At 36.3% G+C, this 27,092-nt stretch overlaps 3 protein-coding genes and 2 pseudogenes across 4 annotated transcripts; all 5 read left to right on the top strand.

Moving 5' to 3' along the window:
- Window positions 1-2,201: 2,201 nt before the first annotated feature.
- LOC132296197 (phenolic glucoside malonyltransferase 1-like) lies at window positions 2,202-3,653 on the top strand (annotated as a pseudogene).
- A 3,295-nt stretch (window positions 3,654-6,948) lies between these two features.
- Window positions 6,949-8,406, top strand: LOC132296196 (phenolic glucoside malonyltransferase 1-like). Its single transcript, XM_059794414.1, has one exon. It carries the CDS (start codon window positions 6,949-6,951, stop codon window positions 8,404-8,406), a length of 1,458 nt encoding a protein of 485 aa, XP_059650397.1.
- A 1,849-nt stretch (window positions 8,407-10,255) lies between these two features.
- LOC132294912 (glutathione S-transferase U17-like) lies at window positions 10,256-12,672 on the top strand. 2 transcript variants are annotated; one of them, XR_009478236.1, is made up of 3 exons: window positions 10,256-10,705; window positions 10,974-11,538; window positions 11,961-12,672. XR_009478236.1 is itself a non-coding variant. In XM_059792931.1 (2 exons), exons 1-2 carry the CDS (start codon window positions 10,385-10,387, stop codon window positions 11,349-11,351), a joined length of 699 nt encoding a protein of 232 aa, XP_059648914.1. In that variant the 5' UTR covers window positions 10,256-10,384; the 3' UTR covers window positions 11,352-11,613. The 2 variants fall into 2 exon arrangements, 1 of the variants encoding a protein (XP_059648914.1); XM_059792931.1 differs by lacking the exon at window positions 11,961-12,672 and having other exon boundaries at window positions 10,974-11,613.
- Window positions 12,673-17,138: 4,466 nt separating this feature from the next.
- On the top strand, window positions 17,139-22,607 carry LOC132294910 (glutathione S-transferase U17-like; annotated as a pseudogene).
- A 1,894-nt stretch (window positions 22,608-24,501) lies between these two features.
- On the top strand, window positions 24,502-26,470 carry LOC132294911 (glutathione S-transferase U17-like). The gene is made up of 2 exons (XM_059792930.1): window positions 24,502-25,142; window positions 25,971-26,470. The coding sequence occupies exons 1-2, from the start codon at window positions 24,822-24,824 to the stop codon at window positions 26,343-26,345; spliced, it is 696 nt and encodes a 231-aa protein (XP_059648913.1). The 5' UTR covers window positions 24,502-24,821; the 3' UTR covers window positions 26,346-26,470.
- The last annotated feature ends 622 nt before the right edge of the window (window positions 26,471-27,092 follow it).

Below are 27,092 nucleotides of genomic sequence, written 5' to 3'. Positions count from 1 at the left end.
TATTTATTTTTATTTTGCATATGATTGTTTAATTATTTGCTAATTTAAATAAAGCTAATTGAATAAATAGACGCGTGATTAAATCATTTCTAGTTAAAAATTTAAACTTTCCTGAACTTATTCTGCTGCACAAATTCACAGAATATGCATCCATCACAGCATACTTCACCAAACTCAAGGCTTTGTGAGATGAACTTGACTCCTTCAATAAGCTGCTTTCATACCCACCTCTTGACGCATTGGCTAACAAACGTATTGCCATAAAATGGGATCTTCCTTGTTCAGTCCTCCATCCACCTCCTCGACCACCGGATTGAGTATGATTTGTAGAGTATAGTTTTTTTGGGGGTTTATATTTGTATAATAGAAATATTAGGAATCCCTTTAGGTAGGTGAGTTTGGATTGACTTTCTGTTTAGATTGTAAATTTGTTGGCGAGGGAAAGTGGTTTTTTGAGCATAGTATTGGTGTAAATTTTCACTTATCAAAAAAAATGTTGGTGTGAATTTTCTAGATGGCTAGAGTTGTAAATATGATAAGGTTGAAAATTTTGAGTACTCATAACTTGGACTTTAATTGGGTTACTCAGTATCATGGAACTATATAATTCGTATGCGGTATAATTAAATAGTTAGGTAACAACATTAAGAACTATACATAACTCTACAGTACCATGAAAGGAAATTAGTATGAATAATTAGAAATAATCTAAAGTCTGCTGGCAGAGTTAAGAATTTAAAGGGGAAATTTATGATATATATGGATTTTTTTTTTTCATAGTTGACACACACTCTCTATAAGGAATTGTTTGCTCCCAATTGAAATCGAACTTTGGACCTTATGTTTGATCAGTACCATAATTTCGGGTGGAAAAGCATTTAAATTCCCTCATGCAATAAAAACTTAGAAAGAACATTCTTTAGATGATTAAATTAAGCTAGCTGAGATACTTATTGGTTTGAAATTCAATCAGCTGAAAAAAGAAATCGAAGGTATCTCATAACTATATAAGTGAAAACATTCAAGTTTACACTAATATCTGGCCTATTGAGGGTTCAAAGGTATGGTTTGGCCAACCTCACTAGATTTTGCTTAATGTTACGGATAGGACAAGAGGGTTAGCACAAAAAGAATCAGTTTGATACGCTTAATATGAACTGTACTAATTTACGTCCTGGTTAATATGACTGTGACCTGAAAAACTTTGTGAGCTAAAACATTTGAACTGTGAATCAATGGCATGACACATTGGGTTTTTGCTATCTTAGGTGAGAGGTGTCATAACTTTTGGGTTATAGTGTCTAACTGATAATTGCTTAGCAAATTTTATTAAAAAATTGAATTGTTTAAAAAATCTAATTGTACTTTGAAAGGGAGAGATATATGTACTTAGTAAATACAAAAAATGTATCAGATAAAGTTAATAATTATGGTGTTCTTCATCCAGCAGTTTTTGGGCAATCAATTTGATTAAGTTTGGTTTTTATCATGCTTTCTTCTTAACATTACTCAATAAATTATTATTTAGTGGTTCTTATCTCATACTTTTTGACTTCTAATAATAATAACTTGGTTCATTCCTTTATATATTTATTTTTTATTTTTTATCGATTTTATTATCTTGTTGGCGAGGGGAATGGTACCATTAGTAGTGCGGCAGAAATGGCGAGTTACAAACACGTATTGCAGGATTAATGTGACGATTGCTAGATGACGCCATTTCTCTTGGACTTTAATTTGAATTTATATTTTATATATATATATATATATAGATGAAAGAGGATGCCTTTTGTGCGGAAGGAATCTCTACCATTTGGGCGCCTTTGCGAGCATGGGATGGTGCACAGACCCCCTCCCCCCGGGAGGGGATCCGAATCTATATATATATATATATATGCTGCATTCAATTGTAAAATAATATTAGAGGTATATAACGTGTGCAGAGATATATCTATTACTCCGTAGTTGCATGCCAAGTTGGCTGCTTTAATATTAAAAGAAAAAATATTGAAGTCATTACCCGAAGCATCCGCAAGCCCCTTAGTGCATCGAAACGGGATTCAAATGGCACCACCCTCGATCATTCTATATATAGAACTGATAAATAAGACGTAATGAAACATCAAATATATATATATATATATATACTCTTCTCTTTTTAGCTAGTTATTTGGAACACAATTAATATTCCTCCGCCTAATATGGTGAAAGTGATCGAACATTGCAGAGTTTCGCCACCCCCAGGCACCGTGACCGAGCAGTCTATTCCCCTCACTTTCTTCGACCTAGCATGGCTGCAAACGCCTCCAATCCAAACCCTTCTCTTTTATCAGTTCCCCCACCCTAAGTCCCATTTCATGGACACCCTCATTCCTCATCTTAAACACTCTCCCTCACTCTCAAACACTTTTTTCCTCTAGCTGCTAACATGTTTATTAATATTCTCTCGTCAATTTCTAGCAACGCCGAAATTCGTTATACTGAGGGTGACTCAGTTTCACTCACCTTCGCTGAGTCTAGTAACGAATTCATCTATCTCATCGGAAACCATGAAAAAAAATGCTGATCAATTTTATCCTCTAGTCCCTCAAATGCCAGCTAATAAGTTGTGTACGAATGCGTTCGAAGGCATTCACCCTACACTAGTAGTCCCACTTTTAGCTCTTCAGGTGACTCTTTTTCCAAACTCGGGGATTTGTTTTGGCTATACCCTTAACCATATCACCGCAGACGGTTTGGCCTTTATAAGTTTCTTCAAGTCATGGGCTTCCATTGCTAAATTTGGCGGCAGCGATGCAAAATTGTTAGAGACCATTGGTTCCCTATCATTATGTGACAGGAGTGTGGTGAGAGACCCAAATGGGATAGGTACAATATTTTGGCGCCAAATTGTTGAGGATAGTAAACATGATGAGTTGTGTCCAACTGATCTACACCACCCTCCCATCAACAAGTTCCGGGCAACATTTGTCATGGCCAAAACTAACATCCAACGACTCAAAGAATTGGTTTTGGTCCATCATCGACGACTGAACTCCGCGACAACACTAGTACCACCAGTTCACATATCAAAATTCACTGTGGCATGTGCCTACATTTGGATTTGCCAGGTAAAATCACGTACAGAAACCGCCACTACTAGGGCGGGGGACGATGACGATGATGAGTACTTTGGTGTTCTTGTAGATTGTCGAGAACGTTTGGATCCACCCATTCCCGAAACATACTTTGGTAATTGCTTAGTGGGTTGTTACGCGAGGGCAAAGTACAGCCAACTAATTGGGTAAGAAGGGTTTCTGATCGCAGCTGAATCGATCGGGAAGGCTGTCGGAGAAAGGCTGCACGGTAGTGGTGGAGTGTTGAAAGGTATGGAGACTTGGCTTTATGATTATAAAAGAATGGACCAGGACAAGATGGTTCGGCTTGCGGGGTCGCCTAAGATTGACATTTATGAACCAGATTTTGGGTGGGGGAGACCGCAAAAGATTGAAGTCGTTTCCATTGATCTTGCAGAGGCAATATCCATTAATGAATGCATGGATTCCCAAGGAAATCTGGAGATTGGTGTGTCCTTCCCTAAGAATACTATGGATGCTTTTGCTTCAATCTTCATCCCTGGCCTTAACACTTTAGGTGTACGTGCAATGCTGTGAGAATCTGTAATTATTTTACTAATTATTATTTTTATTATATTTTTATATAACAGATGTTCGGGGCTTTTTCTGGACTTATCTACTGAGCCGTCCCCATGGATTGGATAATTCAATTTTAATTAGTTTAGTTGCTGAGAAATAGTTAAGAAAGCATAAAGAAACTAAATTAAGAAAATGCAGAATTTGTTTTTCCTTGGAAAACGTGGAAAAAATATTATTGATATAAACAATATAGCACAACTCATGAACAAAGGCATACCTTTGCATAACAGCTTACCAGAAGCACAATGAAAAAAATAAAAAAAATAATAAAATTGAAGATGCCTCAAAATAAGAATTCAGAAACATGGTAAAGAAGTAGGTTGTGAAAAAAGAATACAAAAAATTTGGAAATTTAAAAATTTTTGTATTTTTAGAAACAGATTGTGTCATTTTAATTTTTATTTATTTTAGTAATTAAATAATTAATCACATACACAACAAAATAAAGGAAGGTAAGAGTTAGAGATGACACCAGGATTTTAGCGAGGAAACCGCAGTTGAGAAATTAGATCAACTGTTTACGTGGGAAAAATCTCGTGTATTGTGCAGTCCAAAGTAAATCGATTCACTATGTATGAAACAAAGTATACTGAACTTTGACTATACCTTACACCTTATCGTTCTACCAAATACCAATAGTTGACGATCTTCTGGCTTTGCGACGTCCCGTCCAACAACACTTGACATCAAACTTATGCTTGATCTCTGTACAAGAGTTGCAGGTAGAACAAACAATACTCCATGAATACTTTGACTCTTTCAAAGTGTGATCATTTTTACTTCTGTTTTTCAATATCTAAATTCGATGTAGAAGTAGATCTACTTTTCTCTTAACGTTGTAGATGCAAGACTTTGATTACGATCAGGATCTGAACAACACATTAAACTCACTCTTGTGTTTATGTGTATGTTCTAGAAAGACTGACAAAGAAATCAACCTGAATATATTTTCAGCAAAAATAATCTTCCTAAAGGTTTTATGAATAATGAAGTTGTAATGCCAAAGTCATAATAAACTTAGATGTGTATCAGGGTCTATATAGAATTTTCAAAGACCTAATCCTTCAGAAAATAAAGAAAAATGCATGCATAAGACTTTTAGTAATATTCTAAACCAACTAGAAAGGAAATCAGAACAGGAATCAAACTTACCATAATCTGAAACAGTAGAAGTACCAATAGCCAATCTGTGGAACCGGTTCCCAAATGGTGGAACCGATTCCTACTTGATAGAATTGTAACAAGACTTGGATTTTATAACTTTGAAATCATATCATATAGGTATTGTGCCCTAAATGGGAAATGACTTCCTAAAAGTGTTGTTTTTTTCTTTTTTCGATGATCTCAGTATTTCTTCTTCGAACAACCTTCCAATTTCACAGTCGATAACGATCTTGATATAGTAACTTGAAATTACAACTCGACTAGGACTTGTTTTGATATCAAATATTGCTAATTATAAAATTTATATTTCACAATCTCCCTCTTTGGCAATTTCGTGACAAAACCCAAAAAACAATTATGCAATCTACCCAAATAGAAAAGTAAATTACAATTTTGTTAAAGAAAATACAGAATTTTTCTTCTCTATTCTCTTATTCTCTTAGACAAAATTTTACCTGATCGATTTTCTGCACATGGATCAAGCAAAAACTAACAGTGAAAGTTTAATAAAACAAGTTAAAAACTCCCCCTGAATAAATTTTTCAATTTTTCATTATTTTCTCCTCATTTTTGGAACAAATTGACAAAGCAATTATTAAGGATCAGAGTAGAACAAAAAATTAGAAAAGAAACAGTCAACAGTTTATAATATGTCATTAAGCAAAAGATAATTTTCAAAAATAATAATGACAAAGTAAAAACTGAACAAAAATATGATGCATATATGATATGAACATAATAAATCAAGTATTAACATCTTCCTCAAAAGGAACAGTAGTACTCGGTATACCCTCATCACCATCATCACTACCACTGCCATCCTCATCATCCTCATTAGTATCATCATCATCTGTCTTAACCTCAACATCTAAAGACGGCTCTGGAGGGGCTAGTTTGTAAACATCCTTAGAAGTACTACCAGTCATCTACTCTCTAAGAAATCTAACCTTCGCCTATAAATCAGAAATAGAATCAAACATAACCTTCTGATTCTGAAGAATCAGTAAGTATAGCAAATTAGCATCATTTGTCATGAAGTTCTGTTTGAATGAAAAAAATCTAAAAGACCTCTGTAAGTTGAGAAGAAGTAACAGCTGAACCCCTATTGACTTTCCTTGCATTCGCCCTAGCGGATTTAGACTTATTCAAAGCCCAAAGATCCAACTCAGACATAATCTCAATGTGATGAGCTCGGGGTGGAAACATAACCTCAAACTTCCTGTACAATCCCATGATAATCATAGGGAATGGAGATGATTTCCTCTTTGTGTTATTCTTGTAATGAGTAACCATTAATAACCCAAAGATGGAAGCTGCAAGATGTATCTCTGCTCCATTAGCAAGAAATAGTACCTTTACACGATCCAATGATATGGCATCCTTCTTCTCGAAATAGCTAAGGTTGGCCATAGCAAACAAATTCAAGAATGCTACCTCGTCAGTGAGATAGCAAAAAGGGATGTGATCAGGATATCTCCAAGCATTCGGAACGCATAAAGTATTGCAAATTTCTTCCCATTTAAACCATGACTTTTCAAGTGGAAGAAAATACCCCATACTACTCACCCTCTTAGGAACTCCTAAAATTAATTTATTTTTTATGGAGTATGAACAAGAAGATGTTATTTGTACTTTAATTTGAATATATATATATATATATATACACACACACACACGAAAGAGATGCCTTTTGTGCGGAAGGAATCTTTACCATTTGGGCGCCTATGCGTGCATGGGATGGTGCACAGATCCCCTCCCCCCGGCAGGGGATCCGAATCTATATATATATATATATGTTGCAGTCAATTGTAAAATATTAGAGGTATATAACGTGTATATATATATATTAGTCCGTAGTTGCCAAGTTGGCTGCTTTAATATTAAAAGAAAAAATATTGAAATCATTACCCGAAGCATCTGCAAGCCCCTTAATGCATTGAAACGGGATTCACATGGCACCACCGTCGATCATTCTATATATAGAGCTGATATATAAGATGTAATGAAACATCAAATATATATATATATATATATATATACTCTTCTCTTTCTGGCTAGTAATTTGCAACACAATATTCCTCCGGCTAATATGGTGAAGGTGATCGAACATTGCAGAGTTTCGCCACCCCCAGGCACGGTGACCGAGCAGTCTATTCCCATCACTTTCTTCGACCTAGCATGGCTGCAACTGCCTCCCGTCCAAACCCTTTTCTTTTATCAGTTCCCCCATCCTAAGTCCCATTTCATGGACACCGTCATTCCTAATCTTAAACACTCACTCTCCCTCGCTCTAAAACACTTTTTCCCTCTAGCTTCTAACATGTTTATTAATATTCCCTCATCAATTTCTAGCAAGCCTGAAATTCGTTACACCGAGGGTGACTCAGTTTCACTCACCTTCGCCGAGTCTAGTAACGATTTCAACTCTCTCATCGGAAACCATGAAAAAAATGCTGATCAATTTTATCCTCTAGTCCCTCAAATGCCAGCTAATAAGTTGTGTACCAATGTGTCCGAAAGCATTCATTCTACACTACTAGTCCCACTGTTTGCTCTTCAGGTGACTCTTTTTCCAAACTCGGGGGTTTGTTTTGGCTATACCCTTAACCATATCACCGCGGACGGTGTGGCCTTTATAAGCTTCTTCAAGTCTTGGGCTTCCATTGCTAAATTTGGCGGCAGCGATGCGAAATTGTTGGAGACTATTGGTTCCCTATCATTATGTGACAGGAGTGTGGTGAGAGATCCAAATGGGATAGGGACAATATTTTGGCGCCAAATTGTTGAGGATAGTAAACATGAAGAGTTGTGTCCAACTGATCAACACCACCCTCCCATCAACAAGTTCAGGGCAACATTTGTGATGGCCAAAACCAACATCCAACGACTCAAGGAATTGGTTTTGGTCCATCATCGACGACTGAACTCCGCGACAACACTAGCACCACCATTTCACATCTCAGCATTCACTGTGACATGTGCCTACATTTGGATTTGCAAGGTAAAATCACGTACAGGAACCGCCACTACTAGGGCGGTGGACAAAGATGATGATGATGAGTACTTTAGTGTTCTTGTAGATTGTCGAGAACGTTTGGATCCACCCATTCCCAAAACATACTTTGGTAATTGCTTAATGGGTTGTTACGCGAGGGCAAAGCATAGCCAACTAATTGGGGAAGAAGGGTTTGTGATCGCCGCTGAATCGATCGGGAAGGCCGTTGGAGAAAGGCTGCACGGTAGTGGTGGAGTGTTGAAAGGTATGGAGTCTTGGCTTTCTGATTATAAAAGAATGGACCAGGATAAGATGGTTGGGCTTGCGGGGTCGACTAAGATTAGCATTTATGAGCCAGATTTTGGGTGGGGGAGACCGCAAAAGATTGAAGTCGTTTCCATTGATCTTACAGGGGCAATATCCATTAATGAATGCATGGATTCCCAAGGAGATTTGGAGATTGGTGTGTCCTTCCCTAAGAATACCATGGATGCTTTTGCTTCAATCTTCATCCCTGGCCTTAACACTTTAGGTGTACGTGCAATGCTGTGAGATTCTGAAATTATTTTGTTTTTTATTGTTATTATTTTTTTTCGATAACCGCCATTTTTTCTTGACTAATGCACTGAGGCGTAGTGAAAAAACAGATTATTGATATAAGCAATATAGTACAGCTAATGAAGCAAAGGCATACCTTTGCATATCAGCTCACCAGAAGCACAATAGAAATAAAAATAGAGCATGCCTCATAAGAAGAATTAAGAAACACGGTAAAGAAGCAGGTTGCAAGAGTAGAATACAAATTATGAGCATCAACAAGACATAGCACTCAATTTTAGATTTGTAAGAGTATCTCCAATGCAAAATGTTATTTTTTCATGTTAAAGTTGTATTTTGAGAGAAGATATAGTGTCAAAATGCTATACTTTAGTAATTCTGTTCCAATAATGCACTTTATCGAAAATCCTATTTGAGCTATTATTTTCATCCACCTGCTATATTTTGAGAAACGGCACCATATGAAAAATAAAAATAAAAATAAAAATAAAATAAAATAAAAAAATCTCTCAAAAATATTTTAGAGTTGCTATAAACGACAATACTTTTGGCAATCTCAAAATATGAGATTGCCTTTTGAGAGCACATTGGAATGCATTATTTTTCATCCACCTACCATATTTTGATTTTGAGAGACCCTTTAAGAGGGTACTGGAGATGCTCTAGGGTCCAAATTTCCCACCAAATAAGTCTAGCAACCTCCAGAACTGATCTAGTTTGATCAGAGTGCATTATTCTATTCCTCACTCCATAGGTGTTACACTGTAATGGAGAGTAGTCTGATATGAATTTTAGAAGCATCCTTGATATCAGTGAACCAATGCAGCAGTTGCAACACAATGAACATCCGGCATGCTCCATTGCAGTAATGAAAATAGCCAATTCCAAATTGTGCTAACAAAAGTACTTAGTCTCAGCATCGATTCTTTTTAGGTGTAAATATTTTTTAGTGATCTAGCACGCAGACATGGTCTGAGCTCTACCCAATCCGCATGGGGGCGCTTTACAAGATTATGAGACAGAGCCCTGGACGGTCCCCTTTTTTTTTTTTTCTTTTTCTTAATGGTGCTTAATTAAAAAAATTCTAAATTGCTAAACCATGTAAATTTTGTATTTGTATCTGATTGTTTTATTGTTTTCATTAGATTTTCATTTGTGACCATATGGGCTGAGTTATGTCTAACCACATAAATTTTGTATTTGTACCGGATTGTTTTACTATCTCCATTTCTTATTAGTTGTCTACTTCAAAAATTTTGACTTATAATTTTTATAAGTCAAAATTATTGAAATAGGCATCTAATATAAAATATAGATAATATATAAGTATATTAAAAAATATTACTTAAAATAATTTCAAATTAACTAAAACAAAAAATATAATAATGAATCAAAATTTTAAAAAATGAACAACTAATATGAAACATGAACACTTTTTTCATTGGATCTCAACCTGTCCCAGCATAAACATATAGTATATATTTTAAGCTAAATTCTTTCAACTCACACCACATGCAGTGTTTTTCTTTTTCTTCTTTGTATCTTTTTTACTAAGATAATCAATTATGAATAACTAGAAAAATAGACCGACCCTCAAAGAAGTCAATGTGAATTAGGCCCACTACTTTGTCCTCTCTGGTGTGGTCCTTAGGAATCTCAGCGGCTTGTCTGCTCTTCTTGTCAAGTGTCCTTTTTTTCCTTTTGCCTGTATTTTTTTCCTTATTTTTCACATGTCAAGTGAATCTGTTAAAAAATTAATAATAAAAATAAAAAGCCCCTCATCCACCTAGACTTCTACATCATTTCACACTAATACATGCCAAGAGTTCTTACATCATCTCTTACATCATTCCACAGTTCACACCAATACATGCCAAGAATTCTAGCTTTATTTATATCCCACAATTCATATCCACCCAATTGTGTTAAGCAAATATAAGCAGCCTCTGCAGCTTCAGAATTACAGTCGATCATGGCGACCAGTACGGATGTAAAGCTACTCGGATCACGGCCTAGTTCATACGTGAACCGGGTTCGAATCGCTCTCAACATCAAGTGTGTCGACTACGAGTTCCTTGAGGAGAAATTTGGGTCCAAGAGTGAGCTCCTCCTGGTATCCAACCCTGTTCACAAGAAAATTCCAGTTTTAATCCATGACAACAAGCCCATATGTGAGTCCCTTATCATTGTCCAGTACATCGACGAGGTATGGGCCTCCGGTCCCTCCATACTTCCTTCTGATCCCTATGATCTTGCCATTTCCCGCTTTTGGGGAGCCTATATTGACGAGAAGGTATGGTACTTATTTGATTTTTTTTTTTTTCTTTCTTTCTTTTTGTCCGGGTAAGAATATTAGTAGGAGTTAGTAGTTGCTAGAGGGAATGGAAAGGTGCAAGACTCAAATACGGACTCTGGAACAATCCAATCACTCAAGTAAAAATAAATTTCTCTATTTAGATAATTGAAAAACAGAAAACTATACAAATAGTTGTATAGTTACAGATTTATGGTGGTGTATCAAGAATACTGAACTCTTCTTGTATATTCTCATATGGTTGCAGTGGTCTCCATCACTGAGGGAGCTTCGGACGCCACAAGGAGAGGAGGCGAAGGCAGCAGCAGTGGAGCGACTTGTTGAAGGATTGGCGCTGTTGGAGGAAGCATTTGTCAAGTGTAGCAAAGGGAAGGCTTTCTTTGGTGGGGATAGTATTGGGTACCTTGATATAGCGTTCGGGTCCTTCTTGGGGGGGCTAAGGGTGGCGGAGAAAATAGGCGGCGTGGCATTGCTTGACGAAGCCAAGACGCCTGGACTGGTGGGATGGGCTGAGAGGTTCAGCTCAGATGATGCTGTGAAGGGTGTTATTCTAGAGACTGAGAAGCTTATTGAGTTTTTCAAGATGCGTCAAGCCATGGCTAAAGTTGGTCCTACTCCCAATTGATCAACAATGTCGATTTTCCAATCACTTAATAATTGGGCTGCAATATTCATAGGTCTGTTATGTTCTATCAAAAACCGGCTAGTGTATTCATAGGGAATTCTAGTACCTACAACTTCCTTCTGCTTTTGTGTGAAATGGAATTTTGCTGCTTGTGGTGGAGTGTCAAGCTGGCCTGCCTTGCATAAGCGTATGTTCTTTTTGGTTTTCTTTAAATGTGAAATTATATATCTTTTGCCTTCAATTATCATACTTCGTTTCACAAGGTTCTGCCCCTTATAGCTTTCTACATGGTTTTCTTTAGTTTAAAGATTTTTTTACTGACATAGAACAGAGTTCCAAGGCCTATTTGGAGTGTTTGTGAAAGGGTAGATGTGATACTTGACTATAAAAAAATAAAATAAAATAAAATAATTATTTACCTACCGAGTTAAAATTAAAAGCGAATATGTCTCCTATATTATTTTACTCATTTTTTAGAATGAAATTTATTAGTTATGGAATTCAGCTGTTGTTTTGGATTTTAGTAAACTATCTTATTTATTAGTCATTCATTAAATATGAATTCTCATGTTATTCTCTATGTTATAATTTCTTTTTCCTGCTAACCAGGATATCCGGGACTTTACGCTAACTATCTGTGGGATACCGTGCAAAGTGCCCCCTCCACACGGTTTAGATAGAGCTCAGGTTTTCACACGCAAGTGTGGCACCAAAGAATTATTTGCCATCAAGGGGGTTCACGAGACAACTGCCGGAGTGACTTACTACTAGAGCCAACCCCTTGGGTTCTCTAGTGTTCTAATATCTCTACATTTATACAGTGGAATCTCTTCTCCAACTGATATAGACCGGTTTATATCAAGCCACGTAAATCTTGTGCTTATGTTCGATAGGTTTATTTTTATTTTTAATTAACTCGGGGTGTTCAGGATGGCACGAACCCTTAGGACTCCTCAACAACCCGACTAATCCCCAAAAACCCAAAAGGGCACCTCCCCACCTGGATCAGGTAAGTCACTGCAGGGGTAACGGAGGTTAGCCACAAAGAACACCTAGCGGGACTCAAACCCTAAACCTTGGGCTTACTAAGCTCCAAAATCCAGCAAGTAAACCGCTGAGTCATATCCGAAGTGGATTCGATAGGTTTATTGCTTTCATTGAACTCAATGTTCTAGTGCTTCCACTGTCCCAACATGAGCATGTAGTTGTTTTAAGCTAAACTCTTTCTACTTGAGGAGGTAATCAAGTCGAGTCGAGCAGAGCTATGGAATGTTTGAGCTCAACTCGACAAATGTGAGAAGTGTTCGAGCTCGGCTCGAGTTCCATACCAGTGTATATTCACAGATCTGCAAAGAAATTTATATATTACTATCTATTTATAATTCATACATGTATGCATATATTTATATATACAAGGAGGCAATCAGTGGCGATCGTCATTCCATCACGAGGCTATTTGTGATACCCCTAGATTCTAGAGCCACGGGTGATCAAGACCGAGCACAGAATACAAGTGATATCAAACAATTAATATTTAAACAAGTATTAGAATACAAGATGAATTAAGAATCAATAAAGACGCTGAAAAGAAAACTAAATAATTAATCCTCAAATAAAAATAACTAAAAATCCTATAATGAAATCCTCCAATCCTCTGGTACCAATAATTAATTAAAATTACAACTCGGGAATCCATATTGTGGACCCCTAATAATAACCTAACTGAAATAACTGAACTGAAAAACTAATAATTAAACCATGAGGAAGAGTCTTACGTAGAGTCGGAAGAGTGAATGACTGTCTCTGCCCGGCCCGAACAATCTCTAAGACTGGAACTGACGAACACCTGAAAAATAATGGTGGGTCAGGCCCACATACAAGTTCTAATCTACTACATCCCAAACAGAGACCCGATACACGTACACATCCTAATTAACCCAACAATAACTAAACAGTCCATATATAGATATATACACATTAAAGGAACCTCACTAGACTATAGAGTTGTCTCAACCTGAATAGTAGGCAACATACAAAACGCACATATAGTGGACATGAGTACCTAGACCTACCAGGGTACACAACTACATTATATCTAGCTACACATCCCTGACAATATATGCACCCTAACCACTGATCCTGAGACTCAAGCTCATATCATGGCGTATAATTATATATGTAAAATCCGTTCTATCCAACCATTAAAATAAAAATATCCAAATATGCTTTTAATAATATGTCATCCAACTATTCCATTGACCTGACACGAATAAGTAGGACTTAACAATATGGTTAATCCGTTCCCTTATTAAAAATAGATAGGACTTAACTCTTAAGTTAATCCGTCCCTAATATGCCCCCATCCCATAATGGTGCATTAATCCATACTATAACCAAATAAAAGTTTCCAATCCAAAGATAATGTAAATAATATTTACATATAATAATTCAAATAAAAATGATATAAATCATATACACATCCTTTGCATTTACTTGAGCAAAAATATCAATTCTAAGTAGCATGCACTTAATTTACAGCAAAAGAAATTAACATGCATCTCAACTAAATTGTACATCTCCATATTCTGATTAAATTAATTAAATATAAACAATTAATTTTAATCCAAAAATATTTAATTAATTTATGTTTTAAAATTAATTAAATTCCATACTTAGCATGTAAATTTAAATCATGCAGCCTAATTCTTAATGAATTTATTTAAATTTTTATATATCAGACTCATTCCTAATCCCCTAACCAACAAATGAAATTTCAATTAAAATTAACAAACTAATGCATTAACGAAAGAGGACGAAATTTTTAATTACACAACAAACTGACGCATTAAATAAAAAAAAAAAAAATGAAACTTAAATTTACAAAGCACACTGATGCAACATTAAAAGAGGAAGAAATTTAAATTAGAAAACGCACTAATGCATCATTAAAAGAGAATGAAATTTAAATTAGAAAGTAAACAGATGCATCATTGCTTTAAGCCTTTGCCTTTATATTCTTTTCTCCTCGTTCGGCGGGCCTGGTTTATAAAGGAAAACGAATTCTAATGTTGTAACAATCTGATTCTTTCTTTTAGACCATTGTTTTTGTTTCCTTCCTCGTTCGGCGTGTAAAGTTTACGAAAGAATCAAAAATCTGATTTCACCATAGATGAAATAAACTGATTCATACAAAAATTCATGTTTAAAAAAAACTAATAATACAAATACCACCAAACAATGCCCAGTTCGGTAAAGATATTAAATTCATCACAAATTCATTAATAAAACCCATAAACTGTAACTTCCAAATTAAGTCATGAAATTTAATCCGATTAATTTATTTAAAGAACTTAGAGTTAATCTAGCATGTATAGGGTATGAATCAAAGGAGGAGAGAAGAATTAAAACTTACCTTTAGGGATTTGATAAAAAAACCCTAACCTCCTTCTTCCTTTTCCTCTTACTTCGTCTTCCTTCTTTCTCTCTCTAAAATAAATTACGTAATTTATTTTCTAACCCCTTTTTCAACCCTAGAGTTATATATTTATAGACAACTAAAATAACCCTAATCATTTTCTCTATCCAATCCCAACTAATAATAAATAAAATCTAAATACTAAAAAGGTAACTAAAATATATGGTACGTATAATCTATGTGTAATCCTTTTTATATGTAATATATAAATATATATGACTTTCCTTATATATATATATATATATATATATATATATATATATATATATATATATATATATATATATTTATTTATTTATTTATTTATTAAATATACATATACATGGGTAATTATCCGTACCTATTAAACCCCTTATCTAAGTAGTCCATAGAGCCCAATTAGTTGGTCCATTACTACTATCCATATCCAATTCCTTAAAAATATGAAAATAAAAATAAAATAAAATAATTAAATTCCTAAATAAATACACATCATCACACACAATTTTATTTAAACAATTAAATCAATTAACACATTTAACAAATAATTAAATCAATTAAACAAGTAAACAATTAGCCACGAAATCAACTAAATAATTAAATGCAATTAAAATAATTTTTAAAAAATACCGAGACTATCCTTTTAAAATCAGGAGTATTACACTATTGTAATTTATCGTCCCTCAATCGGTGATGCACTGAATCTCCATGGGATCGTTATAACCAAAATGCTTTCATCTCTCACTTGGGCAAGATAATATTTACAAGAGAGAGGACTGTAGCTAGAGAGGTGGAGGGACTTCAATTTGGGACGGCAAACGTGGAAAGAACCTAGGTTGAAAAGATTAGAGTTTGGTAGGTTGAAAAGATTAGAGTTTGGTAGCTTATAAACTTGTATATTATTATATGAGAGTTGGGCCGGGGAGAGGATAGTAGACTTGCGCTATTTTAAATTTAAGAGTAATGGCATGGGTTGTTTATGCTCTATCTAGATTAATTTTAGGCCTAAACTTATTATTTATTACTCCGAACACAAAACGAGTAGATTATGAAGGTTGTTCACAAACGCGTTTGTGAATTAATAAGTCAAGCAGGGGTTGTTTGAGTGGTTTGAGTTTGGCCCGTTTATTAATGGAGTTTGAAAATTTTGTTCGACTTTGGTTCATCCATTGAACAAAAATTTTGTTCGACTTTGGTTCATTCATTGAACAAAAGTACTAAATCGAGCTCTCAGTGAACCAAGTCTAGCTGTTTATCGAAAGCTTAGTTCTTTTACAGCCTTATTTTTATTCACACCATATGTAGTTTCTTTTTCTTTCAATCTTTATGGTTAAATTATCAAAGGTTGAGTGTCCAGAAGGAATCACAAGTAAGTCAATGTCCTCTCTCGTACGGCCCTTGGGAATCTCCGCGGCTTGTCCGCTCTTCTTGTCAAGTGGTTATTGTTGAGTTAAAAAAGACTTCAAAAACATTTCACTCCAATAAATGCCAAGAGTTCTTACATCATTTCTTGCATCGTTTCACACCAAAACATGCCAAGAATTCTAACTTAAATTATGTCCCTCAATTCATATCCACTCACATGTGCTAAGCAAATATAACCCTCTTTAGCTTGAGAACAGTAGATCATGGCAGCGAGCGATGTAAAGCTAATCGGTTCGCTGACTAGTCCGTTCGTGAGCCGGGTTCGAATCGCTCTCAACATCAAGCGTGTCAACTACAAGTTCCTTGAGGAGAAATTTGGGTCCAAGAGTGAGCTCCTCCTGAGATCCAACCCTGTTCACAAGAAAATTTTAAAAAATAAACAACTAATATGAAACAACGAACACTTGTTTTCATTGGATCTCAACCTGTCCCAGCATAAACATATAGTATATATTTTTAGCTAAATTCTTTCAACTCACACCACATGCAGTGTTTTCCTTTTTCTTCTTTGTATCTTTTTTACTAAGATAATCAATTATGCATAACTAGAAAAATAGACCGACCCTCAAAGAAGTCAATGTGAATTAGGCCCACTACTTTGTCCTCTCTGGTGTGGTCCCTTAGGAATCTTGTCAAGTGTCCTGTTTTTTTCTTTTCCTGTTTTTTTTCCTTATTTTTCACATGTCAAGTGAATCTGTTAAAAAATTAATAATAAAAATAAAAAGCCCCTCATCCACCTAGACTTCTACATCATTTCACACTAATACATGCCAAGAATTCTTACATCATCTCTTACGTCATTTCACAGTTCACACTAATACATGCTATGAATTCTTACATCATCTTTTACGTCATTTCACAGTTCACACCAATACATGCCAAGAATTCTAGCTTTATTTGTATCCCCACAATTCATATCCCCCCAATTTTGTTAAGCAAATATAAGCAGCCTCTGCAGCTTCAGAATTACAGTTGATCATGGCGACCAGTACGGATGTAAAGCTAATCGGTTCGATGACTAGTCCGTTCGTGAGCCGGGTTCAAATCGCTCTCAACATCAAGCGTGTCAACTACGAGTTCCTTGAGGAGAAATTTGGGTCCAAGAGTGAGCTCCTCCTGAGATCCAACCCTGTTCACAAGAAAATTCCAGTTTTAATTCATGACAACAAACCCATATGTGAGAGTCCCTTATCATCGTCCAGTACATCGACGAGGTATGGGCCTCCGGTCCCTCCATACTTCCTTCTGATCCCTATGATCTTGCCATTTCCCGCTTTTGGGGAGCCTATATTGATGAGAAGGTACGGTTCTTATATGTTTTTTTTCTTTGGGTTTGGTCTTGGTTCTTATTTAATTGATTAATTAAGAACCATGTTATGTCGGATTATAATACTTTACGCATTGCAGAATTAAAAGTATTTGCTCTTATCTTCTAATCAATTTCACTCTACTCTTAAATTCAAATGACACAAGTGTTTCTAACTTATACTACAAATAGAAAAACGAAGTATTGAAGATACCGTTGTTTTTTGAAAATAAAAATAAAAATTACAATCCATCCTACAAAATATTTTTATTCACCATGTTAGGGAGTTAAACTGTTATGGTGCGTTTGGTTTTATATTAGGGAGTTAAACTCTTACGCTGCGTTTGGTTTTGATGTACAAGAATGGATGGAATGGAATGTCGAATCCAACTACTCCTTTTCTTGATAGGAGATTTAAAGTACAAATGACCATTCCTAGAATAAACATTCTCAATAAATAAGATTTAGGATAAAATACACTAACATTCCCTAAAATTAAGTCATATTTCACATATATGAAGATTTTAATTTTAACTTTTACTTAAATTTCAATTTCCTTTTTAGCCTATGACACATGTTAATGGCCTATTTTACCTTCAAATTTTTAAAACAAAATATATGTAATTTAAAATGACAAAAAAAAAAAAAAAAAAAAAAAAAAAAAAAAAAGAAGAGTTAATTACAATGACACCCCCTGAAGTTTGTCATAATAACAGCCATATACAAGTTAATCTCTTTTTGAACAATAAGACTCCCACAAGTTTGATAAAGTTAACAAAGACACCCCAGACAAGCTAAAATGACCTTAATGCCCTTTCACTTGCGAATTAACCCATTTAAATTATAAAATTACCTTTTTAACCTTCCTAATCATTTCAATTGACCAATTTAACCCTCAAACCAATCTATGGTCCCAGACAATCCTAGCCACACATCTAAGAAAATATGTCTTCAGCATTACACATCTTTGCCATCTATGTTCTCTCTCCTCCCAACTTCCTCTGTACACTTTCATTGGGTTCAAGACTCTGATTCAATCAGCTCTGCAATCATGAATTCTCCATCAGAATCTCAGTTCACATCCCCATCGTCGACGGCGCGCATCAGCCTTCTATCATCTCCATCCTCCAAGAACCCCTCAAGTAGCTCCTCCTTAGTCGCCGCCCCGACTACCTCTTCACCGACACATTCCATCGTAGGTCCGGTGGTTCCCCGACGTCGTTGGCGCCATCGGCGTCTCGCGAATCATCTTCAACGGCAATTGTTGCTTCGCTCGTGTCTGCTTAGGCGAAGGTCGAGTTGTTGGCGGCGGCGGTGAACCCCTAAATTGAGGCGTGGTTGCCCACGGCAGATCACGAGGTCGTTACGGAGACGAAAAGTCATCGCTAAGAGATCTGGTGAGTTGAAGAACGAGATCCTTCCCGACGCTGACCTAGCACTGGCTGCAACAACACCGGCGACCGCTCATCTTGCAACAACACTGGCGCAGCCGCTTATCCTGCAACACCGGCGGTCGCCTCGAGTGCATCGGCCTCGGCGGCGCCACCCTCACCCATACCACAGGTGTATCAAGTGACCAAATACTTTTTTCCTTTCTTCCCAAGTTCTCTCTGTTCTCTCCATCCTCCCAAAAGCACCTACCATACCACCGCTACCCACAACCACATCCACCACTTCTCTTCATATATATATATATATATATATATATATATATAACCCTGTATAGATGCCGTCGACGTCGCAAATGCATCACCGTCGTGTCATCCCGCTACTAGCTAGTCACCATCATCGGAACCCAATCTCGTCACCTTGGTCGTCACCATCACCGGAGCCCAAGATAAAGACTTGCAGAAGTTCCAAATGATCTAATCTTCTCTTATCTCGAGCGATCTCATGAACTATGAATGTTTCCATCAAAATTTTGAATCCAAAGGTTGTGGGTGAAGAGGTGGTGGTCAAGTGGTGGCTGTGATGGTAAGTGATCCGGTGGGTTTGGATAGACAGAAGATGACGAGGAAAGAAAAAATGGGTGGCTGGTATTGATCTCACACAAAGGGCAATTTGGTCTTTAAAGAGTTTTGATATTTTCTCATTAATAGTAATAAAATGTTAAAGGACAATTTCGACTTTTCATAACCTTTTAGGGGTTGTTTGGATGCAATTTTTGATAAGGGGTGTCATTGTTCAAAAAAACTTCAACTTGTATATAACTGACAATATATCAAACCTCAGTGTGTCATTGTAATTAACCCAAAAAAAAAAAAAAACCTCTGTATATATACTTTTCAGGATATTTCTTTCTCTCTCCTCTTCGTTTTCTCTCTGTAGACTAAAAATATCACCCCCAAAACTTTGTAATCAACAATCAAATAAATCCACACACCCATCACGACCCCACTATCGACACAACCAATTCAACCACCTAATAACCAATTCGGATCACTGCCAACAAACAAACAAATCGCCGATTTGGAGCAAAATTCAATCAAAGATTCTACCCATCAAACCCACCTCCAACGATTGGGGCGATCGGTTTGTGACTTTGTGGACGCGGCTGTGAGGATCAGCGATGAAGCGACAGCCGGCGCTAATGAGCACCGCCCCCACCCAACACCTCTATCACCACCGCCCCCACCCAAAACGAAACCCAAAGCCGCAAGACCCAACTGAAACCCAGCCCATGAACCACGTCGTCATGAACCTGCCGTCCTCTCCACCGCTGACTCCTCTGAGAAATCACTGATGCGCCGCCAATGTGTTCGCCTCTCTCCACATCTCTCCAAAATGTTTTCCAGCGTCCTCCGCCGCCTTCGCGACCCTGACTCCGTCGCCCGGTCAGTCTGTGTGGACACCGTTACATCCGTGGTCACGATTTATGGACGCCGTAGATCGATTCGCCGATGAGGACGATTTGTCTAACCAAACCGAATTGATCGTTTATGGAAACGTTAAAGATTGGGTTTGATTCGAAAGATCACACAATCGATTCGTCGCGAGAATCCATGAAGCCATAGTCGCCGATGATGTGTGGCGACGCTGATGGTGAATAAGTGAGGGTTGTGTTTTTTTTATCTTATTTTCGGTGATGGGTTAATGGTGGTGGTTGTGAGGGTGGAATGTGAGTAAAATACTTAACCAGTGAAATTTATAACCAAAATGTTCGAAACATTAAGGGGTGTGAATATAATTTATGCTAAAATTTATTATACAACTAAACATAAACATATGTAGTAACCATTCTATTTAAAATAATTATAATTTTACCAAAAAAAACCTCATGTCCGGTCGCCTCCAATCACTGTCACTGCCATTGCCGCCACTTTCACCGCCTTCCTCCACCTTTACACCGCTGTTGTCGTCACCTCCACTGTCTTCCGTCACATCCACCTCCATCGGCACCCCCACTGACTTCCACCACCTATACCACCACCCCCATCGCCATCACCACCGGCTTTCTTTACTACAACGGTTGTCGTCTTCCAACACAGCTACCGCCTTCCACTTCTACCACCATCGTCATCACCACCAGCTTTCTTCACCACAAAAGTTGCCGTCTTCCAACACAGCTACCGCTTTCCACTTCCACCACTATCGTCATCACCACTGGCTTTCTTCACCACAACTGTTGCCGTCTTCCAACACAGTTAACGCCTCCACTTCCACCACCATCGTCCCTACCATCTAGCACTGCCGCAATTTTAGGTTTTAAATTTATCCAACCAAATACTATAATGCTTATTATTATCATTTCATTCTTACATCATATAATATATGCAACTATTTTATTATATTCCATTTCCACTTTTATTTCATTTCATTCCTACATACCAAACACAATATTAATGTCTATAGTACGTCAAGTTTTTACACTTTACCATTACAAATACATTAGGCCTATATGGTTCAGTTTTCTCATAACAGTTTTTTATTTTTAATTAATGAAAAATCATGAAATTGTACTAAAAGTTGTTTTTTTCAATTGTGCAAAAACTCAATTAAAAAAAAAAAAGTTTTGCTTTTAGAGAATTGTCTTTTTTAAAACAGTTTTTTGAATTTTTAAGAACTATATATTTTTAAAAAATTAAACCAAACAAGTCTATTATTTTTTTTACTAACGGTTGGTGGTATAGCGGTATCGGTCTCTTGCTTCTCATGAGAGTCAGGGGTTCAAGTCTCAATAAAGACGTGTGTGTAAGTACCAACTAGAGAAAAAAAAAAAAAAAAAATCCATTGTTTTAAAATTATTTTTAGAAAAACACAATTAATATTTTCTAATGGGCTCTGTATATAGAAAACTCCTTTTGGCAGTTGATTTTGCAGCTATCACTAAACTAAAACAACAAAAAAAAAAAAAAAAAAAATCATTTTCTCACAGTATTTCTAGCGATCATATAACAAGTGTGAACTCTTCTTATACATTCTGATATGGACTATGGTGGCAGTGGTTTCCATCACTGATGGAGCTTCTGATCATGGCACGAGAAGAGGAGACGAAGGCAACGGCAATGGAGCGAGTGGCTGAAGGATTGGCACTGTTGGAGGAAGCATTTGTCGAGTGTAGCAAAGGGAAGGCTTTCTTTGGTGGGGATAGTATTGGGTACCTTGATATAGCATTCGGGTCCTTCTTGGGGGGGCTGAGGATTGCAGAGAAAATGGGCGGCTTGGCACTACTTGATGAAACCAAGACGCCGGGTCTGGTGGGATGGGCTGAGAGGTTCGGGTCAGATGATTCTGTGAAGAATGTTTTTCTACCGACTGAGAAGCTTATTGAGATTCTCGAGACGCGTCAAGCCATGGCCAAAGCTCCTGCTCCCAATTGATCAACAATGCCTATTATCCGGTCGCTTAACAATTAGATCATAAATCAACAGAGGATGTAGCTTAATGATATTTTCTGGCTACAAGGCTCGGGTTTCATTTCTCATAAAAATAAAATCTGTGGTATTTATTTTATTATTATTATTATTAATTAATTTTTATTTTTATTTTTATTTTTTTTTATTTTTTATCTTCGTGTTTCTTGCGAAGATAAATTGAATTGGCTAGTCTATTCATAGTGTTGAACTGTTCACGGCCCTGACCCTAATTATCATTTTTTATATGTGAAGTATGATTTTCTCTTAGCTTTTTCTTCATGTGCCTTGTAGCGGCCCTAGCAGGTGGTTTTAGGACGAATTTTTGATAATTGAGATCCTATTATTATATAAAAATATATGTATATATATAATCTATTATCATTTTCCATATATGATTTTGTCTACATATAACATAAAATTGTTTATATGTAATTTTATTGTATATATTCATTATGCTTGGTGTTACAATGGGTCTTTGTTGGTATCGAAATTTATATGAGTCAAGTGTTTGCAGCACTTAATAGTTTAAGTTTTTGTTTGAACTAGGAAGTATCCTATTTGTTATCATTATTGACAAAGTCAAACTCTTTCTTGATTCAGAATCATGTCAACTACCCGAGTTGGAGGTCTACAGTCAAGATGTGCCGCAAGGATAGGGATCAGGATAACCCGACTTTACAAGAATGTTACAATGGGCATTATCCCACACGTCAGATCCAAAATGATGAGAATTGATTGTGTACAAGAGTAGCTTATGCTAAAGCTTTATTTATATATAGGGTTAATTACATTCACACCCCCTGAGATTTGCCTTATTGACAACCACATGAAAGTTGACCTATTTTTTAACATTGACCACCCCTCAAGTTTCGTAAAGTTAACAAAGACACCCCTCTGATCTTCTGCACATGATGAATTGACGTTATTGTCCTTTGACTTGATAGTTGACCTATTTGGACTATGAAATTACCTTTTTAACCTTTACAACTCAGTTTATTTAAATAAACTACCCTTTCATGCCAAAAAAAACGAAGTATAATTAATTATATATAACTGTAATATATATATATATATATATATATTACACACACACATACATGTATGGATGTGGTGGTTCATGTGGATGGAGGTTAGTACTAGTAATATTAAATTCAGTATAATAAAATGTAATATGAAAAGAGGAAAGTGGGACAATACCACTTGCAATGTGATATTTGAATTTTTTTTTTTTTTTTTTGTGTGATTTTTGATTCACACAACACCAATCCAAATTTGTTATATTAAAAATATAATAATATATACAATAAACTATATTGGAGGTGGGTATTTGATAAAACTATGGGTTATTGTCAAAACCAAAACAAAATTGGTACAAAACCATGTAGGGTCACCTCGTCTTCAATTCTTGTTCTCCAGCGAATGGTCTTGGTGCCAAGCCTCAATTTGTTGTTAGGAGACCTGTAGGTGAGAAAAGTTCAAAAAAAAAATAAAAAAAATAATAAAAAAATACAAGTCCAGCCACAGTACGTTCCCGGCAGATTCCGATCGAGCCGGTCAGATTCCGATGACAAACACAATATGCAAGACCAAAATGATACTTGTAGCTTTGATTTGCTCTGATTTTCAATTTAAAGAGAGAGAGTGGTGGCTATGATTTGAGATTGTCATGGGTTTAATTGGGATTGTTGTGGGTTCAAATGGGTGGCGATGTGGTGGCAGAAAAGGTGAAAAGTGATAGCCGGCGAGGTGCGAATGCCAACACGCTGTAGCCGAAGAGGACCAAACCCAGAAAATGCCGACAAAGGCTGTAGGGATCCAGCATATTATATTTATGTGTGTGTCTGTATCCAGTGTATTAAATTCTTGTGTGTTTGTAAATTGCAAAATACTAGTGTGTGAAAGAAGAGGGGAAAGAGGGGTATTTGAGTCATTTAAATACTCTCATACTTTTAATCAAGGATTATTATTTTATTAAAGGGTAATAATGTAAATCTCAGGGGTGTGAGTGTCCAAAAAGTGATCAACTCTCATATGACTGTCACTAGAGCAAACTTCAGAGGTATGAGTGTAATTAACTTTATATATATATATATATATAGACACGCACATACATATACAGCCAAACTACAAAATAAAACATAATAGAGCAGCTACAACCACCTGTCGGCCGATCACAAAATTTACCTTCCGAAAAAAAAAAACAAAAAAAAAACCGATCACATCTTGGTAATAGCCTCTCTGACACCACCCATGCGCACCACAAACCCACCCACAGCCAAATGCCAAGAGTTGTTACATCACTTTTTGCATCATTACACACCAAAGGATGTCAAATCTAGCTTTATATACTATGTCCCTAAATTATTATCCACCTAATTGTCTGAAAAAGCGAAATAGTATAAGCCTGTGTAGCTCGAGAACAGCTGAAAATGGCAATGAGCGATGTGAAGCTACTTGGATCTCGGACTAGTCCATATGTGCACCGGGTTCAAATCGCTCTGAACATCAAGTGCATCAACTACGAGTTCCTTGAGGAGACATTTGGGTCCAAGAGTGAGCTTCTCCTCAAATCCAACCCGGTTCACAAGATGGTTCCAGTTTTGATCCATGACAACAAGCCCATATGTGAGTCTCTTATCATCGTCCAATACATCCATGAGGTATGGACCTCGTCCGGCCCCTCTATTCTTCCTTCTGATCCCTATGATCTTGCCACTGCCCTCTTTTGGGGAGCCTTTATTGATGACGAGGTATATATGGTTTTTATTTGATTTTGCTTTGCTATGGTCTCGTTGGTTTTTATTCAATTGATTTATAAGGATTATTATAAAGATAATGTTTGAAGATCTAAAATAGAACTAGTCTGACTAATTTAATTTCGTATGATGGGCTAATATATTCCTCACGTGATGAATTTAATTGAGTAGGCACTAAATGAAATGACATAGTGTCCCTGACTAGCTCATAAATAAGTATTTTTGTTATTTATTTTAAGAAAATGAATGCATTTGGTTAACAAGGAAGTTTATTTATATATCAAATTTGATATCTCTGATCGTTATATATATATTTATTGTTTTAAAAAATATGACATGTCATAATAGATTTATAAAAAATTTTAAATTATTTATTATTTTTTGTGTAAAAATATATCCTCTCCAATAATAATCAATAATCAGTCAGTGTCATGCCGAAATAATGGGGATGAAAAAGAAAATATGCTAATTTGACTATGTAAAAGGGTTGTATAAAACCGCGTATCTTATGCATATTTATATTTTATACAAAAGAATATTTTAATAGATTCCTGAATATGCTTATTATAAAAATAACTTGTATTAGGTAGCTAATGATTTGACAAAATATGCTTTTTTTTTTTTTCTTTTTTTTCTTTTTTATCCTGACAAAATATGCTCATTCACCATATTAGAAAGTAAGGTCTTTTCCCACTGTATATAATGAAATTTTAACATAAGATCAGTGTGTGAATTAAGTATATATTTCCCTTGTCATGACCAATTTCTAATGGTATATATATCAAGAGCGAACTCTTCTTGTACATTCTCGTATGGTTGCAGTGGTCTCCATCAGTGACGGAGGCTTGGATGGCACGAGAAGAGGAGGCGAAGGCAACAGCAATGGAGCGAGTGGCTGAAGGATTGGCACTGTTGGAGGAAGCATTTGTCAAGTGTAGCAAAGGGAAGGCTTTCTTTGGTGGGGATAGCATTGGGTACCTTGATATAGCATTCGGGTCCTGCTTGGGGGGGCTGAGGGTGGCGGAGAATATGGGCGGCGTGCTACTGCTTGATGAAGCCAAGACGCCCGGTCTGGTGGGATGGGCCGAGAGATTCAGCTCAGATGATTCTGTGAAGGATGTAATTATACCGACTGAGAAGCTAATTGAGCTTGTCAAGGTGCATCAAGCCAGAGCAAAACCTCCTATTTCAAACTAATTGAGAAAGGCTTGCTATCCGTGGTGATAGCATGTCACCCATGTCATCAATCAATTATTTATTTTCAAATAAATAAAAATGCATTTGCTTCCGTGCAAATATTATTGCACTATGATATTATAGTCAAAATGGCTAGTCTATCGTAGAGATGAAGTGTCCACAACTAGACCTGTTAACGGATCGGATTTGGACCGGATCAGGGTCAATCTGATCCGAATCCGATAAGCATAATGAGTGATCCGGTCTGGTTCGATAATCCGACGGATTTTTATTGAGTCAATCCGTATCCGATTTGTTTGATTATAGGAAGTCCGATCCGATAGTCCGATCCGATAATGTAACTTGCACAAATCAACAAACAAACAACAGATTAGAGCATCTTGTAAACCTAGAAACCAAAAAATTGAATAATGTCCATCAAGTTCGATTCGTAAACAATACAGGTAATATGGTACGAAATTTCAACATCACAAATACGAATTGGTGTAATTCAATATAATATATATATATATATATATATATATATATATATATATACACAATTATATATATATATATATATATATAATGATTAAGATGGAGTTAACTTGAAAGAGCTTGGTTTGGATATCATTTTCAATGTTAAATCTCAGACTAGTACGCATTGCTCTATTGCTTGTAGCCTTTTGGTTTAGGGCTTAACTCTTAAACCACAGGCAAGGCTCGAATCTGGTACACATAGAAGGGAAAATTTACACCCCAGGTTAC

Source organism: Cornus florida, unplaced genomic scaffold, assembly GCF_030987335.1.
Source record: "Cornus florida cultivar Cherokee Brave unplaced genomic scaffold, ASM3098733v1 CherokeeBrave_3.0.0_Hap2_Chr02, whole genome shotgun sequence".
Classification (NCBI taxonomy): Eukaryota; Viridiplantae; Streptophyta; class Magnoliopsida; order Cornales; family Cornaceae; genus Cornus; species Cornus florida.
This window is presented reverse-complemented; position numbering and strand designations above follow the sequence as displayed.

What these genes read in the sequence shown, in the direction of transcription:
- LOC132296196 (XM_059794414.1), top strand. Translation starts at nt 6,949, where the DNA reads ATGGTGAAGGTGATCGAACATTGCAGAGTTTCGCCACCCCCAGGCACG.
- LOC132294912 (XM_059792931.1), top strand. Translation starts at nt 10,385, where the DNA reads ATGGCGACCAGTACGGATGTAAAGCTACTCGGATCACGGCCTAGTTCA. An exon ending in GAGCCTATATTGACGAGAAG is followed by an intron (nt 10,706 to 10,973) that starts GTATGGTACTTA and finishes ATATGGTTGCAG; the next exon opens with TGGTCTCCATCACTGAGGGA.
- LOC132294911 (XM_059792930.1), top strand. Translation starts at nt 24,822, where the DNA reads ATGGCAATGAGCGATGTGAAGCTACTTGGATCTCGGACTAGTCCATAT. An exon ending in GAGCCTTTATTGATGACGAG is followed by an intron (nt 25,143 to 25,970) that starts GTATATATGGTT and finishes GTATGGTTGCAG; the next exon opens with TGGTCTCCATCAGTGACGGA.